General features: G+C 38.3%; 1 protein-coding gene across 1 annotated transcript; it reads right to left on the bottom strand.

Annotated features, from left to right (window-relative positions):
- Positions 1-120: 120 nt before the first annotated feature.
- Positions 121-13,394, bottom strand: BRD7 (bromodomain containing 7). The gene is made up of 17 exons (XM_051805605.1): positions 13,270-13,394; positions 12,764-12,972; positions 11,864-11,993; positions 11,403-11,460; positions 10,149-10,293; positions 9,107-9,217; positions 8,598-8,782; positions 7,692-7,815; positions 7,001-7,076; positions 6,329-6,436; positions 5,589-5,721; positions 4,592-4,703; positions 3,380-3,436; positions 2,425-2,536; positions 2,144-2,287; positions 1,543-1,686; positions 121-637 (listed from the first exon to the last, which is right to left on the bottom strand). Exons 1-17 carry the CDS (start codon positions 13,316-13,318, stop codon positions 573-575), a joined length of 1,962 nt encoding a protein of 653 aa, XP_051661565.1. The 5' UTR covers positions 13,319-13,394; the 3' UTR covers positions 121-572.
- Positions 13,395-19,831: the final 6,437 nt, after the last annotated feature.

Below are 19,831 nucleotides of genomic sequence, written 5' to 3' on the forward strand. Positions count from 1 at the left end.
CACCTAAGCTTGCCCCCAAGTTTCGGGATATGTGAGGAGAGAGTGAGGTTTCTCTAAGAGATTCATGCACATTCAAAGTCTCACAAAGCTGAGCTTTTGTTAATTCATCACACACATTGGTTTTATATAAAAAGTTTATTTCTCTTCCTCATGTTCAAGAGAGTTGCACAGTAATTTTAAAAAGGGGAAGTTGCATGTTCAGATACTACTGATGTTTGCACTAACCAGACTCAGAGACAGAGTCTATACGTTGCATTTAGAAACTTTTGGCTGAGTCCCTGCACCGTATATAGGCACATTTTCACTATGCTTTGACTTTTCCAAACACTTGACAATCTAGGAAAACTTAAATGCTTTAAAATAATACAGAATGCAAAAAGAATAATTTAGTGCATTTATGTAGCAGAAGTAACTCTAATACAAACCCTTCAACTTCAAAAGCCATCAGTTCCAAAATTTAATAAACAAAAGTAGTTTAACACACAATATACACATATGGTGAATGCACCTGAAGGACCTTTACCTGGTTCTTAAACAGAATCAAACAAACAGCTGTAAACTGAACTGAACCTTCAGCCTGTAACTGCGCCACACTCGTTTTCAGGGATGGTGATGGTCTTTTTAGGCTCTTCAAAGTCTGAAAGTTTACAACAGATACCACGTCACTGAACACATAAAATGTTCAAGTGAAAGACATGCATATAGAGCAGAGCACTCCTCAAGTAATTTGCTATTTGTGCAGACAGTCCTTTGTTAGCTGTACTGCAACGGTCCCAGAAAATCCCGTGGTTTAGTTGGTTCTGTTACACAGCTTCTCTGGTGCAGTGCTATGAGTAAGAAAGTGCTCAATAACTTTGAAATTGAAATTTCTTGAGCAGTTTCCTTGAGTAATCCTGCTCTTTCAGTTAAAATGTTATTTAAGGAAAACTTTAATAAGCCACAGATTGAGTAAATTCGTTGTGTGAATTACATTTCTTGAGAGGAAATTCTCCTCTGCCTTATCCCTTATTACCTATCTGGGTATGCTTTGGCCATGCATGTGCCACAAGGGGCAGGTCTGGTTTTAATATTGAGACTTTCCACTGACCAGACTCCCTAATCCAGCAAAACCAGCCGTTACTTTTGGCTGGATGAAGGTGCTGTCAACTTACAAAGCACGACAGCTGGCCAAATTAAGCAAAAGGAGTGCACAGCCAAAAGCCTGGAGGAGAAGGAAGCATGAAGTCCTTGTTTCAGCAAGTGAGGAATTTTAACTCTTCTGCAAATTCACAGTAAATGGAAAACTAAAACTGAATGAAGTGCCAAGCTTTAAAATTTGGCAATGCTGTAAGATGGATGGTAAAGTAACCACATTCCATATATACAAAAGATTTACTTCGGACTGAGACCAAAGACAGCAACTTTCCATTTGAAACAGAATTTAAAAAGGAGAGAAGTGAAAACTGGAACTACGCTACTGCAATTTCTACCACAAGCCAGTCTTAATGATTTGCAGATGTGGTTTTGTTTCTATGATGCTACGACATGTTTTTGTGTACTCACCCTCTGTCAAATCCACCCAGCTGTCTTCTGTGTCAGGTACAGGAACTGAGATTCCCATTGCTTTCCGGATCCCATATGTACTAACAATATCACCTGGAGTCACTTGTTGTGCAAGCTCTTTCAGGTTATTGGTTACTCTCTCCGCTGGAAAAGACAAGTGCATGTATTTATATGCCATGTACAGACACAAACCCGCTGGAAGAGTGCCTGACTGGTATTAATTGGTGTAACAAGGCAGACCAGTAACCAGATCCAACCTGGACCAAAGCTGCCCTTGCAATAACAACTTTCTTATACTTAAGCAACCCTTGTTCAAAGACACTTTGTAAAACTCATGGAGTTAGAGATGTTTGGCTATTGTCTGTCCCATGGCATTAGAGAAAGCTCCAATCAGTTCCAGGGACATTTACAAATAAAGAGGAAATACCTACAATTACTGTTCAAAACTTTCATTTGGCTTTACATACAAAAAAATTTAATCTTCTAGGCCTAACAGGGCATGTATTCTGCACTATAGCTCTTGAACTTCTTTCTTTCTTGGAGTTGAGACAAGTTGGGACTTATCAATTCTGCAAGAATGATCAGAGAAAAGTGTATTTACCCAAGTGCATTTCCCTGTAAGATGGACCCAGAAGACAAATCATATTAGGGGGTGGTTTTGTACTTAGTCGTTCGTTTTGAGCATCCTGCAGTTCTCTGAGCAGCTTTGTTGTTTCATCAAGTTTCCTCTGGAAGATTTCAGCCTCTGTTTAAGAGGAAAAGAAAGTCCTGATTAGTAAGAGAGTATATTTACTTATATTATGATATAAAATATGGTAAAGAACTGAGAAACTGAAACAGTTGCAGGCATATATCAGAAGTATGACTACCAAGAAAACTCACCCTCAGAATCAAACTCTTCTATAGGCATACCAAAGTTTGTGACTGCCTTTAGTGCTGTAAGTCTGTCATTATTAACAGTATCCAACCTGGCAGCAATATCAATTTCCATAATCTGAAGAAAAAAAAAAGGCAGTAAGTAATAATTTAGATAATACTTAGCTCAGCCCTGAAACAACAAAATTGTTTTGGGAAAATCAGAACATGAAGTCAAAGTTAGTCTGCTCTGCAAAACAGGTGAACATACAGAGGGAAAGCTGAAAAGACACCTTGTGAAACTTACTGTTCTACAGTTACTCAGTTTACTATTCTATTTTATAGCCAAACAGAAAATGGCATCTGCCAAAACCACTGGGGACATGCACAAATGATGTAGTAATTTAGGACCAGCATCCCAATTAAAAAACAACTTAAAAATTCCTTGAGCTCACTTAAAGCAGATTTTATTGAATACCTGTGCCAAGATTCAAGAGGAATCTGGGCACTGGCTGCACATGAAGGCTTCAGAAGAGCAGCCCTTGGCCTAAAACTGCTTTCTCTAACTGAGCAAAGTTTGGGTGCAATGATTTGAAAGCTCTATTATATTGCCTGCAGGGGCACAAAGCGAGAACTTCTCCAAGACCACTATGTATCATGTGGCATCTTAAATTTATATTACAAGTTCATGTTAAACCAGACTAGATTAAGATAAAACCAAAACTATAGCTCCCAACAATCACAAACAAAAATATATAAGCAATTTCTTCCAGTTCTCTTGACATATAGTTAAGACAACTTTTTGGAGAATCTTAGTCTGCTAATGCCTAAAAGGAGCATGTCATTGTCATGAGTGCTGGTGTGTATTTAGAGCTTGTCAAAGTCTCAGTGTGGCTGCACAGGCCTTATAGTTGTAGGAGTTTTATACCTGTGGGCTTAGACAGGTTGGTTAGAGTAGTTAATTAATATAGAAAAAATTTACCTTTACATCTTTTATTGCATCACTTCTTTCATGTGGGCCTTCAGCTTCCTCCAGTGGCTGAATAGATTTTTAAAGAAGGCATCAAAATTACTCTCTTAAGTTCAAAGTAAAATCTTACAAAATGCAGTACTTTTAAAGGGAAGTAAATATACAATGTCATAATGAGCTTCCTCTGTAAAGTAAGTTACAATGCAGCTATTTTTTAGGGTCTTTCCTGAGATATTGTTTACTAAAATACGTTTTTACAGCGTAGGTTTTATTGCTCTTTGCAAAGTTAAGATGTGATGTCACATCACAGACTGTTTACGGGGGTCAGGAAGAAAAGGAAGGGTGTTTATTAATGGCTGAAATGTTTTCTGTTTCTGAACATAACTGTATTTCTCTTAATACTGGCAACAGTAAGTGGCTGAACCCTGTCAGTCAGTGCCACTATTGGGTACTAGAAAAGAGCTGAACTCATAATGCTAAGCAAAGGTCTGAACTGAGGCTAAAACATGATCTTTAGTCCACAAACTATTTCTGCTATTGATTTAGGTAATATTTGACCCATTAGTAAAAGGCTACAATCTGTTAATTTCAATAATTTGTATTGATTTGAAACTCAAAGCAAGACTTTTAGTTAACAGGAACTGCCCTGAGGAGATTCTCAAATAATTCTTGGCTTGTCAATTAAGTCATCAAATCTTTGATTCCAGTCAGGTTTAGCATAGACATGACTGAGATCTCCTAAGAATTTGAAGAGTCAATGTTTGGTATCTTTACACAGCAGATATTTGAGTTTAAAAGCACTGCACCAAGTAGAAAACTACTTACTAATTCTCCTGAACTAAACAGTGGCTGCTTGAAACATGACAAACTTTTCATGGAAACAAGAAAGCCTGTCAATCATCACATCATTTCTAAACAACTACTTATTGCTATTTGCTTACTAAATGGAACAGGAGCCAGTGATAATGAGAATGGGAAAGCAGAAAAAGAATGTGTGACTATGTCTATATCTACAGCATGTTGTTAATATTCATGTTTCACTAATTAACAAGTCAGAATAATCTCTTTCCAGAAAATGCAGCCACTGCAGGCAAAGATCAATTTTCACTTTCAAATGTTACCAATTAAAAGGGAGCCCATCAATAGGATCAGCATCATCTTTCTCTTGCTTTAGAGCTTGTGTGCTAAAACCAAAGACCAGACAGTATTCAAATCCACTCTTACCATTTCTAGTTCTCTGAGAGCTCTAGAATGTCCTCCTTTAGTTAGAACATCAAGCAAACTATCAGCCATTAAGAGAGGATAATCTTGGGATTTCATAAAAAAATCCTGAATACTGAAAGAATAAAGATAGTTAAGGTAACTACTTTCATATCAAACATTTAATGCAAAAAAGTTATGTAAGGTCAAACCAATGTGTACAGCATGGAGAATACAAAAAGTAGCACAGGATTTGATCTAAATGACTTGCTTTAGTTTAATCAGCCATGCCTTCTGTAGCTGAGGAACTCATTCAGAATGTGAAAACTGGAAAAACTTGGAAAAGTGTACTGGCTCAGGCACCTTCATCAGCATGAAAGCAAACTTGCACAGGCACTTCATGTTTACACTTAAATATTCCCCCATTTCATATGAATTTATACAATGTGTATGCTATTTGTGAAATTCTCATAAAACAAAAGGGCTTTGAAGTTTTTATAATCAAGAATAATAAAACCAGTAAGAATTAATTATTTTTACTGCAGTAAATAATATGAAATTTAGGCAGAATACACAGTATTAAAGGATTATATTGGGAACCACTGTGTTTGGACTCAGCTCTCCCACTATCCACTGTGTCCATAGTAGTTTGGTCAGCATTTGACGTTCAAGGCTGTAATTAGTTTTAATTAATGCTAAAAAAATCCAGTTTGTATAAACATTTGTACCACTCAACATTTTTCTAGCTTTGAACTTGAGTCCTTCAGTTAGTTATAAATACATTTAAGTTTTAGACAGGGTGTTCCTAGGGATTAGTAGTATCAAAATTCTTCCACCTTGGCTAATTTCACTTTAGAGGCAGGTTCTTTTACTAAGTATTTGCTTTTTAAACAAACAAAACTCCCTGAGCTATGAAGACAGCAGTGAAATCATTCCACAGCAAAGACAGCCCATGCTGCAGAGAGCTGCACAGAACTGCTTCTGGACATGTAAGCTGTACTATGCATCCTGGTTGGATTACCTGGAAGATCCTTGATTAGAGTCTTCCCCATATGTTGAATAGATTAAGTCAGAATCTTCTTTGCTTATGTTGGCAAATGTAGAATCGTATGTTGGCGCGTAGGAACTAAAGGGTCCATAATTCAGGTATGTCACTAATGAATAACAACAGTATTAATTATTACTTGTGATATGCACACATCAGATAAAACGAGAAAGGGCAGTAAAACAATCCCAGAAAAGAAATTTTTAGGAATGTATTTCTTAAGGTGAAAACGAGCTTTCACAGAACACCACCTGTTCACACTGTAACATCTTTTAGTAACCTCTAAATCAAATGCATCTGTATTTGCAAATGTGTTATTAACAACACTGTGTGCCTTAGCACAATAGGAACAGCCTCATGCTGGTAGCAGGTTCTCAGGCTTTCCCCTAGGCTCTTTGAAAGCTACCAGAACCCTTTCTTTATCTAGTAGTTTCTCTTCTCAATGAAGATGAATAGTAAATATGCTGCCCCCTTTTTATGTGCAAATTAAGCTGGACTTTGACATGCTATTTAGTTGTGTCATAGACACAAAGAATCACAGAATGGTTTGGCTTAGAAGGGACCTTAAAGACCATCTAGTTCCAACCCCCCCTGCCATGGGAAGGGACATGTTATAATGTGCTTTGTCATTAAAAAATTTGTGTGCTAGTAATGAGATCAATGTATTTTGTTTATGTAAAGAGGATTATATTTTTTTTAAAAAAATCAGCACTTACCTGGAGTAACCTTGTTTCTTTTATCTTCTTTGAATCCTTGTAACGTATTAACTCCTGACTGAAGCCTTCCTGCTGTCATGCCCAGCTTCACAGGGCAGTAACCTGGTTCTTCAATAGGATATATCAAAATACAGAAAAAGAAGAGGCATATGAAGATGTCTAAACCCATTCAATATTCATATCTAGAAACTCAGACAGGACACGACTCTCAAAGTGTTTTCCTCTCCAAATGTTTCATACTGAAGTCTGTGGGACAAAATGATTTGGGACCCAGGCAGTTCCCAGTCTCGGAATATCTGTGATCTTTCGGGTCAGCAGACACCACACTCTGTACATGGACCAGACTTAAGAGGATCCAAGAATTAAATGTGCCCAAGCACATGGCAGGTAGTCTCTTCCCTAACAATAAAAGCTTTCTCTTGCAGCTCTCACAAAGGGCTGACACAAAACAGAGAAGCAACAGCCACTGAGGGCTCCCTCCAGCTGCTCCTAACAACAGCCACAACTGAAACCCATCTATGTGATCCCTCAGCTGCAGCTTTTTCAATCCAGATCTTTATCAGATTGAAAGAGGCATTCAGTTCTTGGCTGGGATTTGCTGATCTGCCCCTGCAAAGAAGCAGCAGACGAGGTAGGTGGAAGTGGTTTGTTACCTGAACTGTGCCAACTTACCTCCTGCAGCAAGGTCAACTGGATTAAGAAGGCCCAGAGTTGTTGTACCATCTGGTTTTCTTCTTTCAAATTCACACTGAAATAAGATCAGACTATATTAATTTACATAGTAGTTGAAATTTCTGGTCCTTAAACTAATAAAAACATCCAATGAAAGTGTCCTACCTGCAGGAATGAGAAAGGAAGATCAGTCACTCAGAAGTGAGTGCTGCTCTATAAATTTTTATTTGCACTAGATATAACTGTAGTATTGGTATAGGCACAAAGAATTAAGAAATTATGATAAACATTAATGTTTCTGCAGGGGCCAAGAGGCAAAAAATGTAATTCATATAGAAAATGAAATGGGCACAGGATTACCAACCTGGGTCCTTCTGTAATGTTAATAACCTTTGATCAGATATGTGCCTGTTTCAGAATGATGAGGTTTTTACAGGTCAGATTTGAAATATTTTCTTCAGGTTCCTACTTTACCAACAATTTCTGAAAATTTAAGCTCAACTTGCTCTGCTGACAAAATTCAGTGTGCATTCAACTGATGTGCCTTTTTAACCCTTAGGATGTCAGACAGATGATCACTCATGTAAAATGGTGTAAGCTGTAGTAAAAGCACACGAGGAGTTTCAACTGACCTAAGATACTGAGGAAATCTGGTTTGTGGAGAAAGTGAACAGAGCTACCAAATATTTACCTGGCTGTTTGCAAGTCTTCTGGTTAACTTGCCTCCAGATTCTCTAACAATACGATCAATCTGCTCCTGTTCCCTTTCCAAGCTATTGCTTCGTAATTTGTCTTCAAGCAGGTCTTTGTCCTTCCTGTGAATAACACCCACACAACTCAGTTACCAGCCTCAACACCAGCTGGCTAAACAGCACTAAAGGATACCATGACAAAATTTAGCCAACTCTGTAAACTGGTTTTGTAGACAACTAACAACATAAAAGTGCCATTTAATATGACTGTATTTAACACAGCTGGGGAAGGCAGGTGGTACAAGTTCACATCAGCAAATGCTTTTTTATGTTAGTAACTGTAAATGTCTCTGTGTAAAGGTCTCCCACAAAATTTTTGGTATATTACATACTCCCAATTTTAGAATCTAGTATCTATCTACCTAAGGATTTAGTATTTTGAAACCTGGTATTTCTAGACATTAAAAGCTATTTCAGGAAGCACACTTTCTGTAGCCAGGCAGTTACATGTTTCAAATACAACTACTGTGCCAAAAAAGAAGAAAGTGACTGAAACTGGGTTTATAGTTATTTGAGCCAAAATGTTTAAAAGGACATGTCCGTGAGCTTTCTCCAAAACTACACTAGTTCTGTGAAATGAACACTAAAATAGAAAATAACTGAAGGAATGGAGTTGATGAGCAGTATCAGGTAATCTACATGCAAGAATGATGGTATCATAAATTATTCTAAACTTAATTGGTTTTAGCATATGGGGACACTTCATATAAGTGTTGCTCCTTTGAGATGAAGATGTTTTAGTGTATAAGCAAAGAGAGAACCTGCATCCTTTGGTCCCTAAGTCACCTTGTTTCAGTAGCATTTAAAGGATGTATCCTATAATTGTTACTTAGATAATACTTCACTTTTTGTGTTCTTTGCTAGGTGATTTGAATGCTTTGGTGTCACCATCCATAGATTCTCCCTTGTCTTTCCCAGGACCATTTTCATCTTCCCCAGTTTGCTGCAGTTCTGTCTTGTCCTTCTGCTTCCTTGTTTTCTGCAGGTCAGCCATGAATTCTATACTTTGTTTCAGGCTCTGAATTCTCTCCTAAAAAACACCGAAATCCTTTTATTTGTTTCTTCAAAGAATCTTTCTGTAACCTACACATAGAGGTTGATTTTATTTCAGCTCTTTCTTTCTTACACTAGCAAATATAAATGCAGTTTAGAAAATTAAATACAAAAGGCGAGTATTTCTTCAATAACTGATCTGGCAGCAGTAGTAAAACAATGTACTACTTAAATTCCAATATACAAGCATTTGACAAATATTAAGCAAGTTTTTATTAACTTTCATGAAATCGCTGTAAAAAGAGGGATCAAAAAAAGAAGCAGCATATTTTTTAATATTTTGGTTTGTATTTTTTATTACCTGGCTAAGTATCTTCATCCCTGAGTGCAGAAGTTTTTTTGCAGCTTTGTAGTAAATGGTGTCTGGTTTGTTGTAAATCATTGCATTAGTACACATCAGTTTGAAGTTATCCTGTACAAACATTAATAATTTTGGAATGAAAGTTAAAATTTTATAGTGTACTATACCTTGTTGAAAATGCAGTGTCTTGAGCTTTAGGGAAAAAACCCTTAAAGAACATTTTTAATGAATGAATTTAAGAAATGTATTAAAAATGTAAACAGAAATAAGTATGCAACTTCATTTTGAGACTTGAATCTCTCAGCCCAACAAGCATTCTGAAAGTATTCTTAAGTATTGTTTGTAATTAAAGTTTAAAAAGTTTTAATGGAAGCTCTCATAGCTACACTTGCCTAACTCCTGACCAATCAGTAGTCATTAAAACAAAAAGTGAAGCAACATAAATAAGACAATGAAAAGCTGCAGTTCAAAGCTGCAGTTCAAGTATTTCTGCTGAAGGAAACAGAATGAAACAAGGCCACACAGATTTTAAAAGCTTCAGGGGCTTTCAAAACAGGCCCTTCAATGCACTAGACATGCTGCAGCACAGGCTAAGTGGTTGCTGTCAGCAGGACAGAGCTCATCATGCCTTCACTTGCTGTTCATCTACATGACCAGATAAGCCTGGAAAAAGTAAGACAGGCAAAGCCAATGAATTGACCACTCCTTGTTTTTGGAGAGGCAATACCTTAAACAAAAAAGAGCAGTCTGACAAAAATGCTAACACTTTAATTCTTAAGTAAAGATCTAAAATGACAGGCTGAAGGACAAACTGACAGGTTCCTAAAACCACCTGCAGCTTTTTGAGATGCGGATTTACAAACCAGAACTGTTTTTTCTTTTACTTTCAGAACTTATTTGGTTACAAAAATTCAACAAGAAGCATTTCTTCAAGCAGAACTACTAGTTCTTTCTGGAATCTTCATATTCTCATAAAATCCTACAGCTCAAGTCAATTGAGCATAATACTTCTCTGTAGTCAAAACAAAATTTAAAGAACTACCTTTAATTCTTCTATGGACTGGTACCCATTGTTCTTGATCTTCTCTTTCATGGTACTAAAATCCATTGGGTTTTTAATGATCATGGAATAGCCAGGAGCAATAAAGTCAGTCACAGGAAATGAAAAGAAAGAACTTGGATCCTTTCTGTCAAGAAATGAAAGACAGTTTTTTATGTTTCAACTTATAACAAAGAGTTTGGAATGAAATAGAAAGGAAAGAACTAAGCTGAAAAGGAATCAGAAACATAAAGCTAGAAATGGCTTGTGTCAGCATAATCGTTCACTTTTGAGGTTGAAAAGATCTCACAGGCAAACCCATACACCAAAAAAGTGCTGCAAGCATATTCTAGAAGTTATTCCTATATTTTGATAAGTACCCCTGTTCCCAAGATGAAAAAAAACCCTAAACTTTTTCTTTTAAGGCTTTGGATTTTCATAAAGGGGTTTATGAACCCCTTTTCATAAAGGGGTATATGAATTATGGTATAATTAAGTTATTAAAAAATAAAGGAACAAATGTCATAAGAATGTATTCTTGTAATTCATCGCTTACTCTGAAGTTATCAGAAGGGAAAGCTTGTTGCTAAAAGTTGTGATAGAATGTGTGTATTTGTGTTAATTTTCAGGTTGTGTAAAATAGTTTTTTTACATTAACATATCCTAAGACTTTCAGTGATCTCTGACATACAGTGACATTCCTGGGTGTTTCTACCAGCACTAAAATCAAAGGGAAAGATTGTTCAACTACTCTTGTACAAAAGTCAAGAAAGATTTTCTTAAACCAGAGACTGCCTGAAAGAACTGCGGATTTGAATATTTTAATCAAAAGACATTTGGTTAATAAGACAATAAGAGAATATATTTGAAGTTTTCAAGTGCATATTTCCTTTTTATAGTGACTAATGCTAAAATAGGAAAACTTAAGGTAAAAGAAGTTTTGGCAAGTTGATTCCAAACTCTTGTGTCTTCCTTTCAAAAGGTTCTTATGAACAAAGCATCGCATTATTGGAAAATTGTCCTGGTTTGGAAGTTTTTTAAAATACTATACACTTGAAACTGGATGTGTTTACAAGAAGTTTAAGCTGAGGAGAACTTCTAAGTACATGTTCTTAAACTAGTATTTAAATTCCTAAAATAGCCCTCTTAGCAAGATATTTAGCAACAGTATTTTAACTGAACTTTTTCTATGCCTCTTCCCTTACTGTATGTTATTTTCATTCCACGGCTCTAAAAGCCTGTAGCACAGACATTTACCTCTGCAGCTGCCTCATGAGTTGATTCAGAGCTTCTTGAAGTGGTGTCTGCTCCACCTCTAGATCAAAAAGAAGTGGGGAGAAAAGGGTGTGAGACAGAATTGACTGCAAGAGGTATTAAACTTCCGAGATATTAGAAATCAACTGAACAAAACTGATGCAACTTGAGAATTAATTCAATATGAAAGAAAAGAATACAGTAGCAAACCCCACAATACATACAAGGGATCTACTTTTCTCATTGCCCTTACTTGACGTTCTGCTCACTCTGACATTGGTACCAGATACCACTCTGCAAAACAAGGATACAGTAACCTAATTCCAAATTTTTGTATGAGATGGAGAAAAACAGAGATGGCAAAAAATATCACGTCACTTCTTATAGAAACAAAGAAAAATAAAACATGAGTCAATTAAAGAGAAAAGGAATTAGCAAAAGAAACTTCTTTCCCCCCCCCTTACCTTCCTGCTTTGATAAAGTGCTCGTCAGTGGTTTCTCTGGTGACAATTCCATCCTGACAGGGGTCTGACATTTCATTTCCTGTTCTCCCTCACTATCTGCATGGTCTCGATCTCGTTTCTTTTTATCCTCCTAGGAAAGATTGTTATGGAAACTTAACAGCACCTGCAAACTCAGCTTTGTTACTGTACATAACGCTCTCTGGATTTTTCAGAACAACCTCAACAAATTTAAAAAATAAGAACAGTTTGTCTTTAAAAACCTTGTATTCTTTATGTACTGTCTCCATCTGCTGGACACTGAAGTAATTCAGCCATACAATGCAATGTATCACTGAATTAGTCTTTTAGAAAATGTGACAGCTGCCTGGTGTGTGTCCCTCACAAGGGGGACAGGAACAAGTCAGCACAGAGAATTGTCCTAAGATGATTTTTTGAAAGTTTTAGAAAAACTAAGTAAGAAATAGTCAGGAAATTTAAGATTAGAGGTACTCATAGTACTTCAAAAAAAGTGTTATAATTACTTACCACGTTAAGAACCCTGACAAGGAAATGCTTTTTTTTTAGTTTTTAATTAAGAACTTGTGAAGTCTTCTTTACGTTTTATATAAACGGATTTGTTTAGACACAGAATTCCCCTCCCCTTTTCAATTCTCTGTGCTTTTATACTTGCTAATATTTTTCAAAAAATTAGAAATTTCAGATTACTCATCTTTTTCCAATAAGAGTACTTGGGAAAAAGGAATCAGCAAAGCTAATACACCGAGTTTGAATGTATTTCAGTTTAAGAGTACAGGTTACAGTCGGATCTGCTCCCCTTCTGACCTGAAGCCCAGAGAAAGGCAGAGTTGCTGCTTTTTTTTTTTTTTCCTTTTCCTAAAATGCAGTTGCATGAACACATACCTTAACTTTTCTCTTTCTCTTCTCCTTTTCTTCTCCGGGAACTTGTTTTTCCCCTTTCTTTCTTTTTTTCCTTTTTCTGTCCTTGTGTTTTTCATGCTCAGATTTGTCTTCGTAGAGGGCGGAATCAAGCCCCGCATTTCCAGTGGAGAGTTCAGCAACTTCGCTTCCTCCAACTTTCAGCACCAGTTTCAGCGGCTTTTCCACATATTCTTAAACCAGCAGAGAAACAAACCGTGAGTACCGCAGAAAACACACTCCCCAGCCCGAACAACCCTGCACCGCCTCAGGCTCCTTCCAAAGCCTGTCACTGCCCCAGGTTTAATTTCCAGACCCTCTTGCTGCCTCTCCCCCACACAGAGCCGAGCCCGACGCGCATCTCCCCTCCCCGGGCCTGCCGGCGGAGCCAGGGCCGCGCTCCCCCCGCGCTGCCGCAGCCTCACACCCAACTTCCCAATCGGCCCCGGGGCCTGAGGGACCGCCCGGCCGCCCTCCCTGTAAGGACCCACCCTCGTAGGGGTGTTTGTCCGACTTGTGCTTCTTGTGCTTCTTGCCCATGGCCGCGGCCCGGCCCGCCCGCTGCGGCCGCGCTGTTGTGGCGGACCCGGCCCGGCCCCGCCGACCGGCGGAACCGATGGCGGCGCGCGTCGCCCCCTGGCGGCCTGGAGGTCCGGCGCAGGCGCAGTGGAGGGCGGGTGTGGGGAGGCCGGGGCAGTGGTGGGATGAGTGATGTCTGATCTGTGATCTCTGGTCCCTGATCTATGATCTCTGTTCTCTGATCCCTGATCTGTGATCCCTGACCCCTTCTGTGATCCCTGATCCATTATCCGCGCCTGTGAGCAGCGAGCTCGCGGCGTTTTCCCTTGTGATCATCCTCCTCGGCTCTTCGGGCATCGTTGCCTCTGCAGAGCCCTCACAGCGTCCTACGTAGAATCGTCAGGGTTGAAAGGGACCTCTTATCAAGTCCAACCACCAAACCAGCACTGTAACCACTAAAGCACATCGCCCAGCGCCAGATCCAGGCGCCTCCTAAACACCTCCGGGGATGGTGACTCCACCACCGCCCTGGGCAGTGGTGGTGGACTCACCATCCCCTGAGGTGGGATGGTGATTGACGCCTGACCAGTGAAATATTTTTTTCTAATACCTAATCTGAATCTCCTCTGTCCTGCACCTCCCCTCAGCTTCCCACGCCCTGTCCCTTCATGCAGCCGCCAGCGATTTCCCTCCTGCTGCCCTGCAGATGCCCCTCGCTCCCAGCCCGAGGGCACTGTGCCTTCAGCCCTGTCCCCTCTTATTTCCACCCTTGGGGCTCTGGGGCACTGCAGCCTTTCAGTGGTTTCTGCAGGATTCACAGAATCAGAGGATCCATTAGGCTGGAAAAGACCTCTGAGGTCGAGTCCAGCCTATGACCGATCTCCACCACGTCAACCAGACCACGGCACTGAGTGCCACATCCAGTCGTTCCTTAAACACCTCCAGGGACTGTGACTCCACCACCTGAGTACTCAGCCTGAGTACTCATCACTGCAGTGATGGTTGTGCCTGTCCTACACAGGCTGGCATGGACTTAGCCTCACAGATTTAGTTCCTAAACTTGCTTACCAGTTCTCAAAGCAAATAGTTTATAATCAGGTTAAAAAAATCTAAGGGAAATATATGTATATTGTCCATTACAGGTTAAAAATAATTTAGAAATTCTGACTTGTAAGGAATGGTGGAGCTTGACACATTCACCCATTTGCCTTGCCTGGCAGTACTTTCCAAAGGAAGCAAATGATTTTCAAAATTAAATACAACACTAATTGTATAGTCTTTCAAAATTAATAGTGTATTTGTTGCTATTGCTTAAACTGCAGTTGTTGCTGTTTCAGCAGCACTGTGTGGGTATTGTTTTCTGCTAACACCTCTTCTGTAATGCATCTTGGAATTTTACTTCTCTGAAGTTTGGAGTGCAAAAATAAACTGCTTCTATTTCAAAAGAGAACCTTTAATTTATTCCCACACAACAGTCCTGTAAGTATTCCTCAAGTTTGTTGAATCATATGAGATGCTTTATAGCAAAAAAAAAAAAAAGTTGTTAATTAGAAATTTATGATACATGTGGCTGTACATCGATACAAAGTTTATTTTAAGGGCTTGAGAAGATCGAAAAAATCTCTTGTCTGTTGTCCATTCAGACGCTGGGAATGTAATCAGATGTGACAGCTTTGTTTTGCATTTCGCCGGTTACATTTACTGTCATTTGGTATCCTGCTCAGAGAATTGTGTGGGTGGTGCTCTGGAATAGACCACAACTTTCCTGCTTGATCTTACTCCAGTAGTTTGAAATTCAGCTATAATAGACACAGTTGTTTTTCTAATTCACATCTGGATCCTTTAATACTCTTATTACATATGCAGTGAATGTTCTTAAGCATACTTTAGTGAGAGGTAGAGGGCTTTTGCGTGGGTTGTGGCCACATGTAAAAAATACAAGACTAGTAAATATTTAAAGGACATGTTTTATAGAATGAAAAAAGAGTCACTATATCCTCTGTTCCCGCAAGAGGACTGGCAGACTTTCTAAGGTTTTTTCTTTTAAATGTCATGTGGCAAGGCCATTTGTTGAATTGTTATTCTGAAATTTCCTGACTAATCTTGTCCTAAATTCAATAAAATCTGACAGAATTATACACAAGCAAGTAATGTAAGATATTGCAAATATTGAGAGCTGCCCTTTCTAGGTGTCTTGTTCAATAGCATCGTCTGGATCAGAGAAAGATAATTTTCTTAATGGTTAGCCTCACACACATACCTAGAACACACACTGGGTTTACCATCCTTGTCTCTAGCTCTGCTTTGCTATTAGAAGATGAGTATTTCTTTCCCCTCCAAATTCCTTAGGCCCTGTTTGGGCATAATGTCTAAAATGCCATTTGGAAACCTATGAAAAGTTTTATCACTGTCTGATATTAGAAAGGCAAGGTCTCATTCTTATTGGTTGAATGGGTGGGATTAATAATTTCAATTCATTGCATATTTTCTGAAGGTCATGTTCCTCATGTTAATCAGTGTTGAGTTTCTATAGCAACCAGCAATTAAGAGTGAGAGACAATAATGTGTGTTGCTATCAATGTTAGCTACTAAGAGTAACAGAGAAGATGTTGGAAAATAGATCATAGAATCATAGAATGGTTTGGGTTGGAAGGAATCTTAAAGGTCATTTAGTTCCAACCCCTCTGCCATAGACAGGGACAATCTTCAGTACACCAGGTTGCTCAGAGCTCCACCCAGCCTGGTCTTGAATGCTGCAAGATGTTTTCACATGTACCTTTTTCTATCTCTGAAAGAACTTGGATTGAGATCTGTGGAAAGCATAAGATCATATTAGTGTATATGCACTTAACTAGGCATCAAATAATGTAATTATTTAAATTGGTCATGGTTATTTTGGGGTTTTTTTGCCCTAAACACTGAGAAAATAAATATACAATAAACACATTTATGGGTTAAGCACATTATTTGTGGGTTTGTTTTTGATCAGTGGCTATATGACATAACCATTATAATTTAACGTGTTAACAGAAATATAAAAAACTTGTTGAAACCTTGTTGCTTTCTTCACTAGTTAGGAAGAAGAGGTAGATCTTGGTAACACCAGAAATATGCAGAGGCCATGGCGAAGCACAGGAGGCAAGTGTGCCAAATACTTCAGAAGAAGATTTCTGTGAGTGTACAAACATGTAGAAGCTTGGAATGCTAAAATCACTGGGAGTTTTTCATAAGCAGGTTTGGTTTGTAGTTTGTGACACACAGAAACATCAGGATAAACAGTTTTTGTGACAGATGGTAATTTTAAACCAGTATTTTACACTTAAACAACTTCCTGAAAATGCCTGAACACATATGGCTGAAGTAAAGAATGTAGTCAATATTTTATTGATGGTTGTGTTATTAATATGATTTTTAAATCAGTTACCCATTAGCTGAAAGATGTGATCAGTGTGACTGTTTCAAAGATTCTGCGAGTGTTAAAGGAACATTGTCATTTTCCATGTGCATGTCCTGGCAAAATCTAGTGTGACAGATGAAATTTTTTCCCTTAATTTGAAGAGACCGTCTCATCATTATGATGCATTTTCTATTTTCAATTTAGCACTGAAGTGCTGCATATTGTCTAATTCATTTATTCATTATAATAAGCAATTATCTGTTTCTAACCCAACATCCTTACGACTGTAATAAACTTTATAATAAGATTGTAACTGAGTCATAATTATGGATAATTACTTTATTGTCCATAGAGAAGTCATATTGATCATGCTGTTACATCTGTGCACGCATATTTGTATAAGTCTGTGTTTTGTAAATATTTTTCCTGTGACCTTACCCAAATCGTGCAGGAGCCTCTTTTAATAACTCTCTTTTGAAGTGATTTTATGCACCTGAAGAAATACCTTGTTGCACCTCTGAACTAAAATAGCAAAATTTTTCCTAGACATGCATGAAATTGCATGAAATTTAAACATTTATGACCTTGGTTCCTGGCTGCTATTGCTGCACAGGTTGGGAAAATTAAACAGGATTCAGCTGGATCCACATAGCTTCCCTCGCAATTGGAGATTGATGGACAAATGGGATTTATCCATCATCCCTGCTTTTCCCCAGTCAAGTGGAGGATTTGGAGCAAAAGAAGAGAGAAACCTGAACAGCGAACAAACTGGAACTGAAGCCTACCTTAGCAGCTGCAGCAGGTAATTTCCTTGAGGAGCAGAGTTCTTACTGGCAGAGGCCTTTTTTGTTACAGCTCTACTTCTTTTAATCTTCATTCCCTCTCCCTCTTTCCATTTAGCTAGACCTTCCTAAACAGAAATCCCACTTGTATACCTGAGTGGGGATAGTTGAAATCTGCATCACATTGTATTCTTTACTTGCTTAATAGTTACATTTGCCTACTTCAAGCTTTCTCTAAGCTCTTTAGGGCAGCAGCTATCAGGGGGTGAATTTCCTGGAACAAATCAAGAACAGAAGCTTCCCTCTGATTGCCATGTGCTTGTAGCCACATAGTAGGGCAGTGGCTCTACTTCTGTGCATGTCTGACTCAAACCCATGTGACTGCTGCATGCAACCTGCCTACTGTCTTTCTACAGTGCTTGGAACAATAAGGTCCAAAGTTTTGCTAGGCATTTGCTATAATCATGTTGAAAGAAGTGTTTCCCTCAGGCTTGGAGGGGTATTTAACTCTTAATAAGAGTTTCTCAGCAAGACAGCTTAAGGAATGCATTATTTTAAAATAAATTTTTTTTTCTAGGGCAGTGTTGTCTAGATGGTGAGCTAAATATTGTCAAAATATGGAGCAGATTTCCAGATAAAGCCCTACCATCTGGTAGCAGCATCAGACTGGGCATTGAAAATGGGGATGAAAAGTCTGAAATCTAATTTTAACTGATGCATGCAACCTAATATTTTTTTTGAGATGTAACTGAATTATATTCTGAGCCTGTTCCCATTGCCCTTGCTCATATGTATAGTCCTACTCATTTCAAATGCATGCAAACTTTGCTTGTTCAATTAAGGTATTACAGGCATGTTCTGAACTTCCTTGATTCAGATGCTTGACCAGACTTTAGTTGAAGTCCTAAACTGTTTTTTCCCCCCAAAATTACTTTTGTCATATTTTAAATTTACTGAAGTATCTAAAATCGTCATACTGAAGTATCATAGCAGACACATTAGACATGTATTACCCAAGTAGAGGTGGAGAGAATGCTTTTCCTAGTAAGTTTTTAGTTGCTGTAAGAGGAAAAGTTAAAAAAAAAATTGTACTTGCATTAAATTTCTACTTGTAAGCTATAATAGGAGAAAGTTTAATACAAGTGTCTAGTAGAATCTCTCAGATGATGCTCCCATTAATTTTTTTGGTTAAGGTAGCAATTCAGTTTTTTAATTACATTTTGCTTTGTGCAGTGATGTCTCTAGAGGAAACCAAGTGAACAGAAATGATAAGAGCATTAGGCCACTTGGTGGTGTAATATGCAAAGGAAAAGCAACCTGTCATGTTCAAGTAACAGGAATGTACATAATAGACCATTCTTATTTGCTTGTTATCTGATTAAGCACAGTACAAGACATTACCACAGACAGTTACTTTTTAAAGACCTTTAATTTCAAGGAGATAGGCAAATAGATTTGTAGTATAATTCTGGGTTTAGCTCAGCTCTTACTGAAGGCGTTTGTGTTCAAGTTATTAATGGTCTGTTAGTCATTTCAGAAATCCTGATAATAGTTCTCTGTGAAAAATCTCTAATTTAAAAATGGAGAGGGCCACATGGAATCTGCTGTGTGTGACTTCAGTAAGAGCTTTGGTTTTCATCTGTTGGAGTCTGGTGTCCCTCACATTCCCAACAGATGCAGCAGCTTCTCCCCAAGTATTTGTACTTTATACACATGACTGAGGAGCTGGGGAGGAGCTGTGGAATTGCAATGCTTTGGGAGATGCTTGAGCTGCACAAGCTGTGCCAAGAAGGCAGAGGGAATGGGCACCAACAGTCCCCTATGCTCTCCTGCAAATGCATCCACCTGACAAGATACATGTGAAACACATGTACACTTGTGCAGTGAGCACCAAAAGGGAGTGTAGTGTGTGCAAGATCAGGTTGTTGGGGCCTATTTATATTTCTCCATGCAATAAGAAGAATTAAAGGTCCAGCCTTCCACTATCTTTTAGTTTAAACTTCTTTAAAGCAGATGTTTCAGCTCAGCAGGATGCCACAGGGTCTGCAGTGTGTGCAGAGACAAAAATGTTTGTTGTATGCACTGGTGTACATGTCAAGGGAGAAAAGTGAGGATAAAAGAATCAGTATAATGCTGCTCTGCAAATTGTAGCAGAAGTAAACAATTTCTGTCCTAAGTGGGGTCTACTAAAGAATGTCATTTTTAGTCAAACTATTGTTCTGAAGTGGTAATCAGAATTTTCTTTTCCAGGGAAAAATAAAACCGAAGGAAAAAGGAGTAAATTTCCATTCCTGTTGGACAGAAACATCAAACTAACAGTTAAGTTTCGTTTTCAGATTGAGAAAGGAAAAAATA

This window comes from Manacus candei, unplaced genomic scaffold (genome assembly GCF_025592945.1).
Source record: "Manacus candei isolate 608988 ecotype Guabito, Panama unplaced genomic scaffold, ASM2559294v1 h1tg000065l, whole genome shotgun sequence".
Taxonomy (NCBI): domain Eukaryota; kingdom Metazoa; phylum Chordata; class Aves; order Passeriformes; family Pipridae; genus Manacus; species Manacus candei.

Excerpts from the sequence above, each read along its gene's own strand:
- BRD7 (XM_051805605.1), bottom strand. The coding sequence starts at position 13,318 with ATGGGCAAGAAGCACAAGAAGCACAAGTCGGACAAACACCCCTACGAG. Across the intron at positions 9,218-10,148 it reads AGTCCATAGAAGAATTAAAG|GATAACTTCAAACTGATGTG; the intron begins GTAGTTCTTTAA and ends ATGTTTGTACAG. Across the intron at positions 2,288-2,424 it reads AGAAGAGTTTGATTCTGAGG|AGGCTGAAATCTTCCAGAGG; the intron begins GTGAGTTTTCTT and ends CCTCTTAAACAG.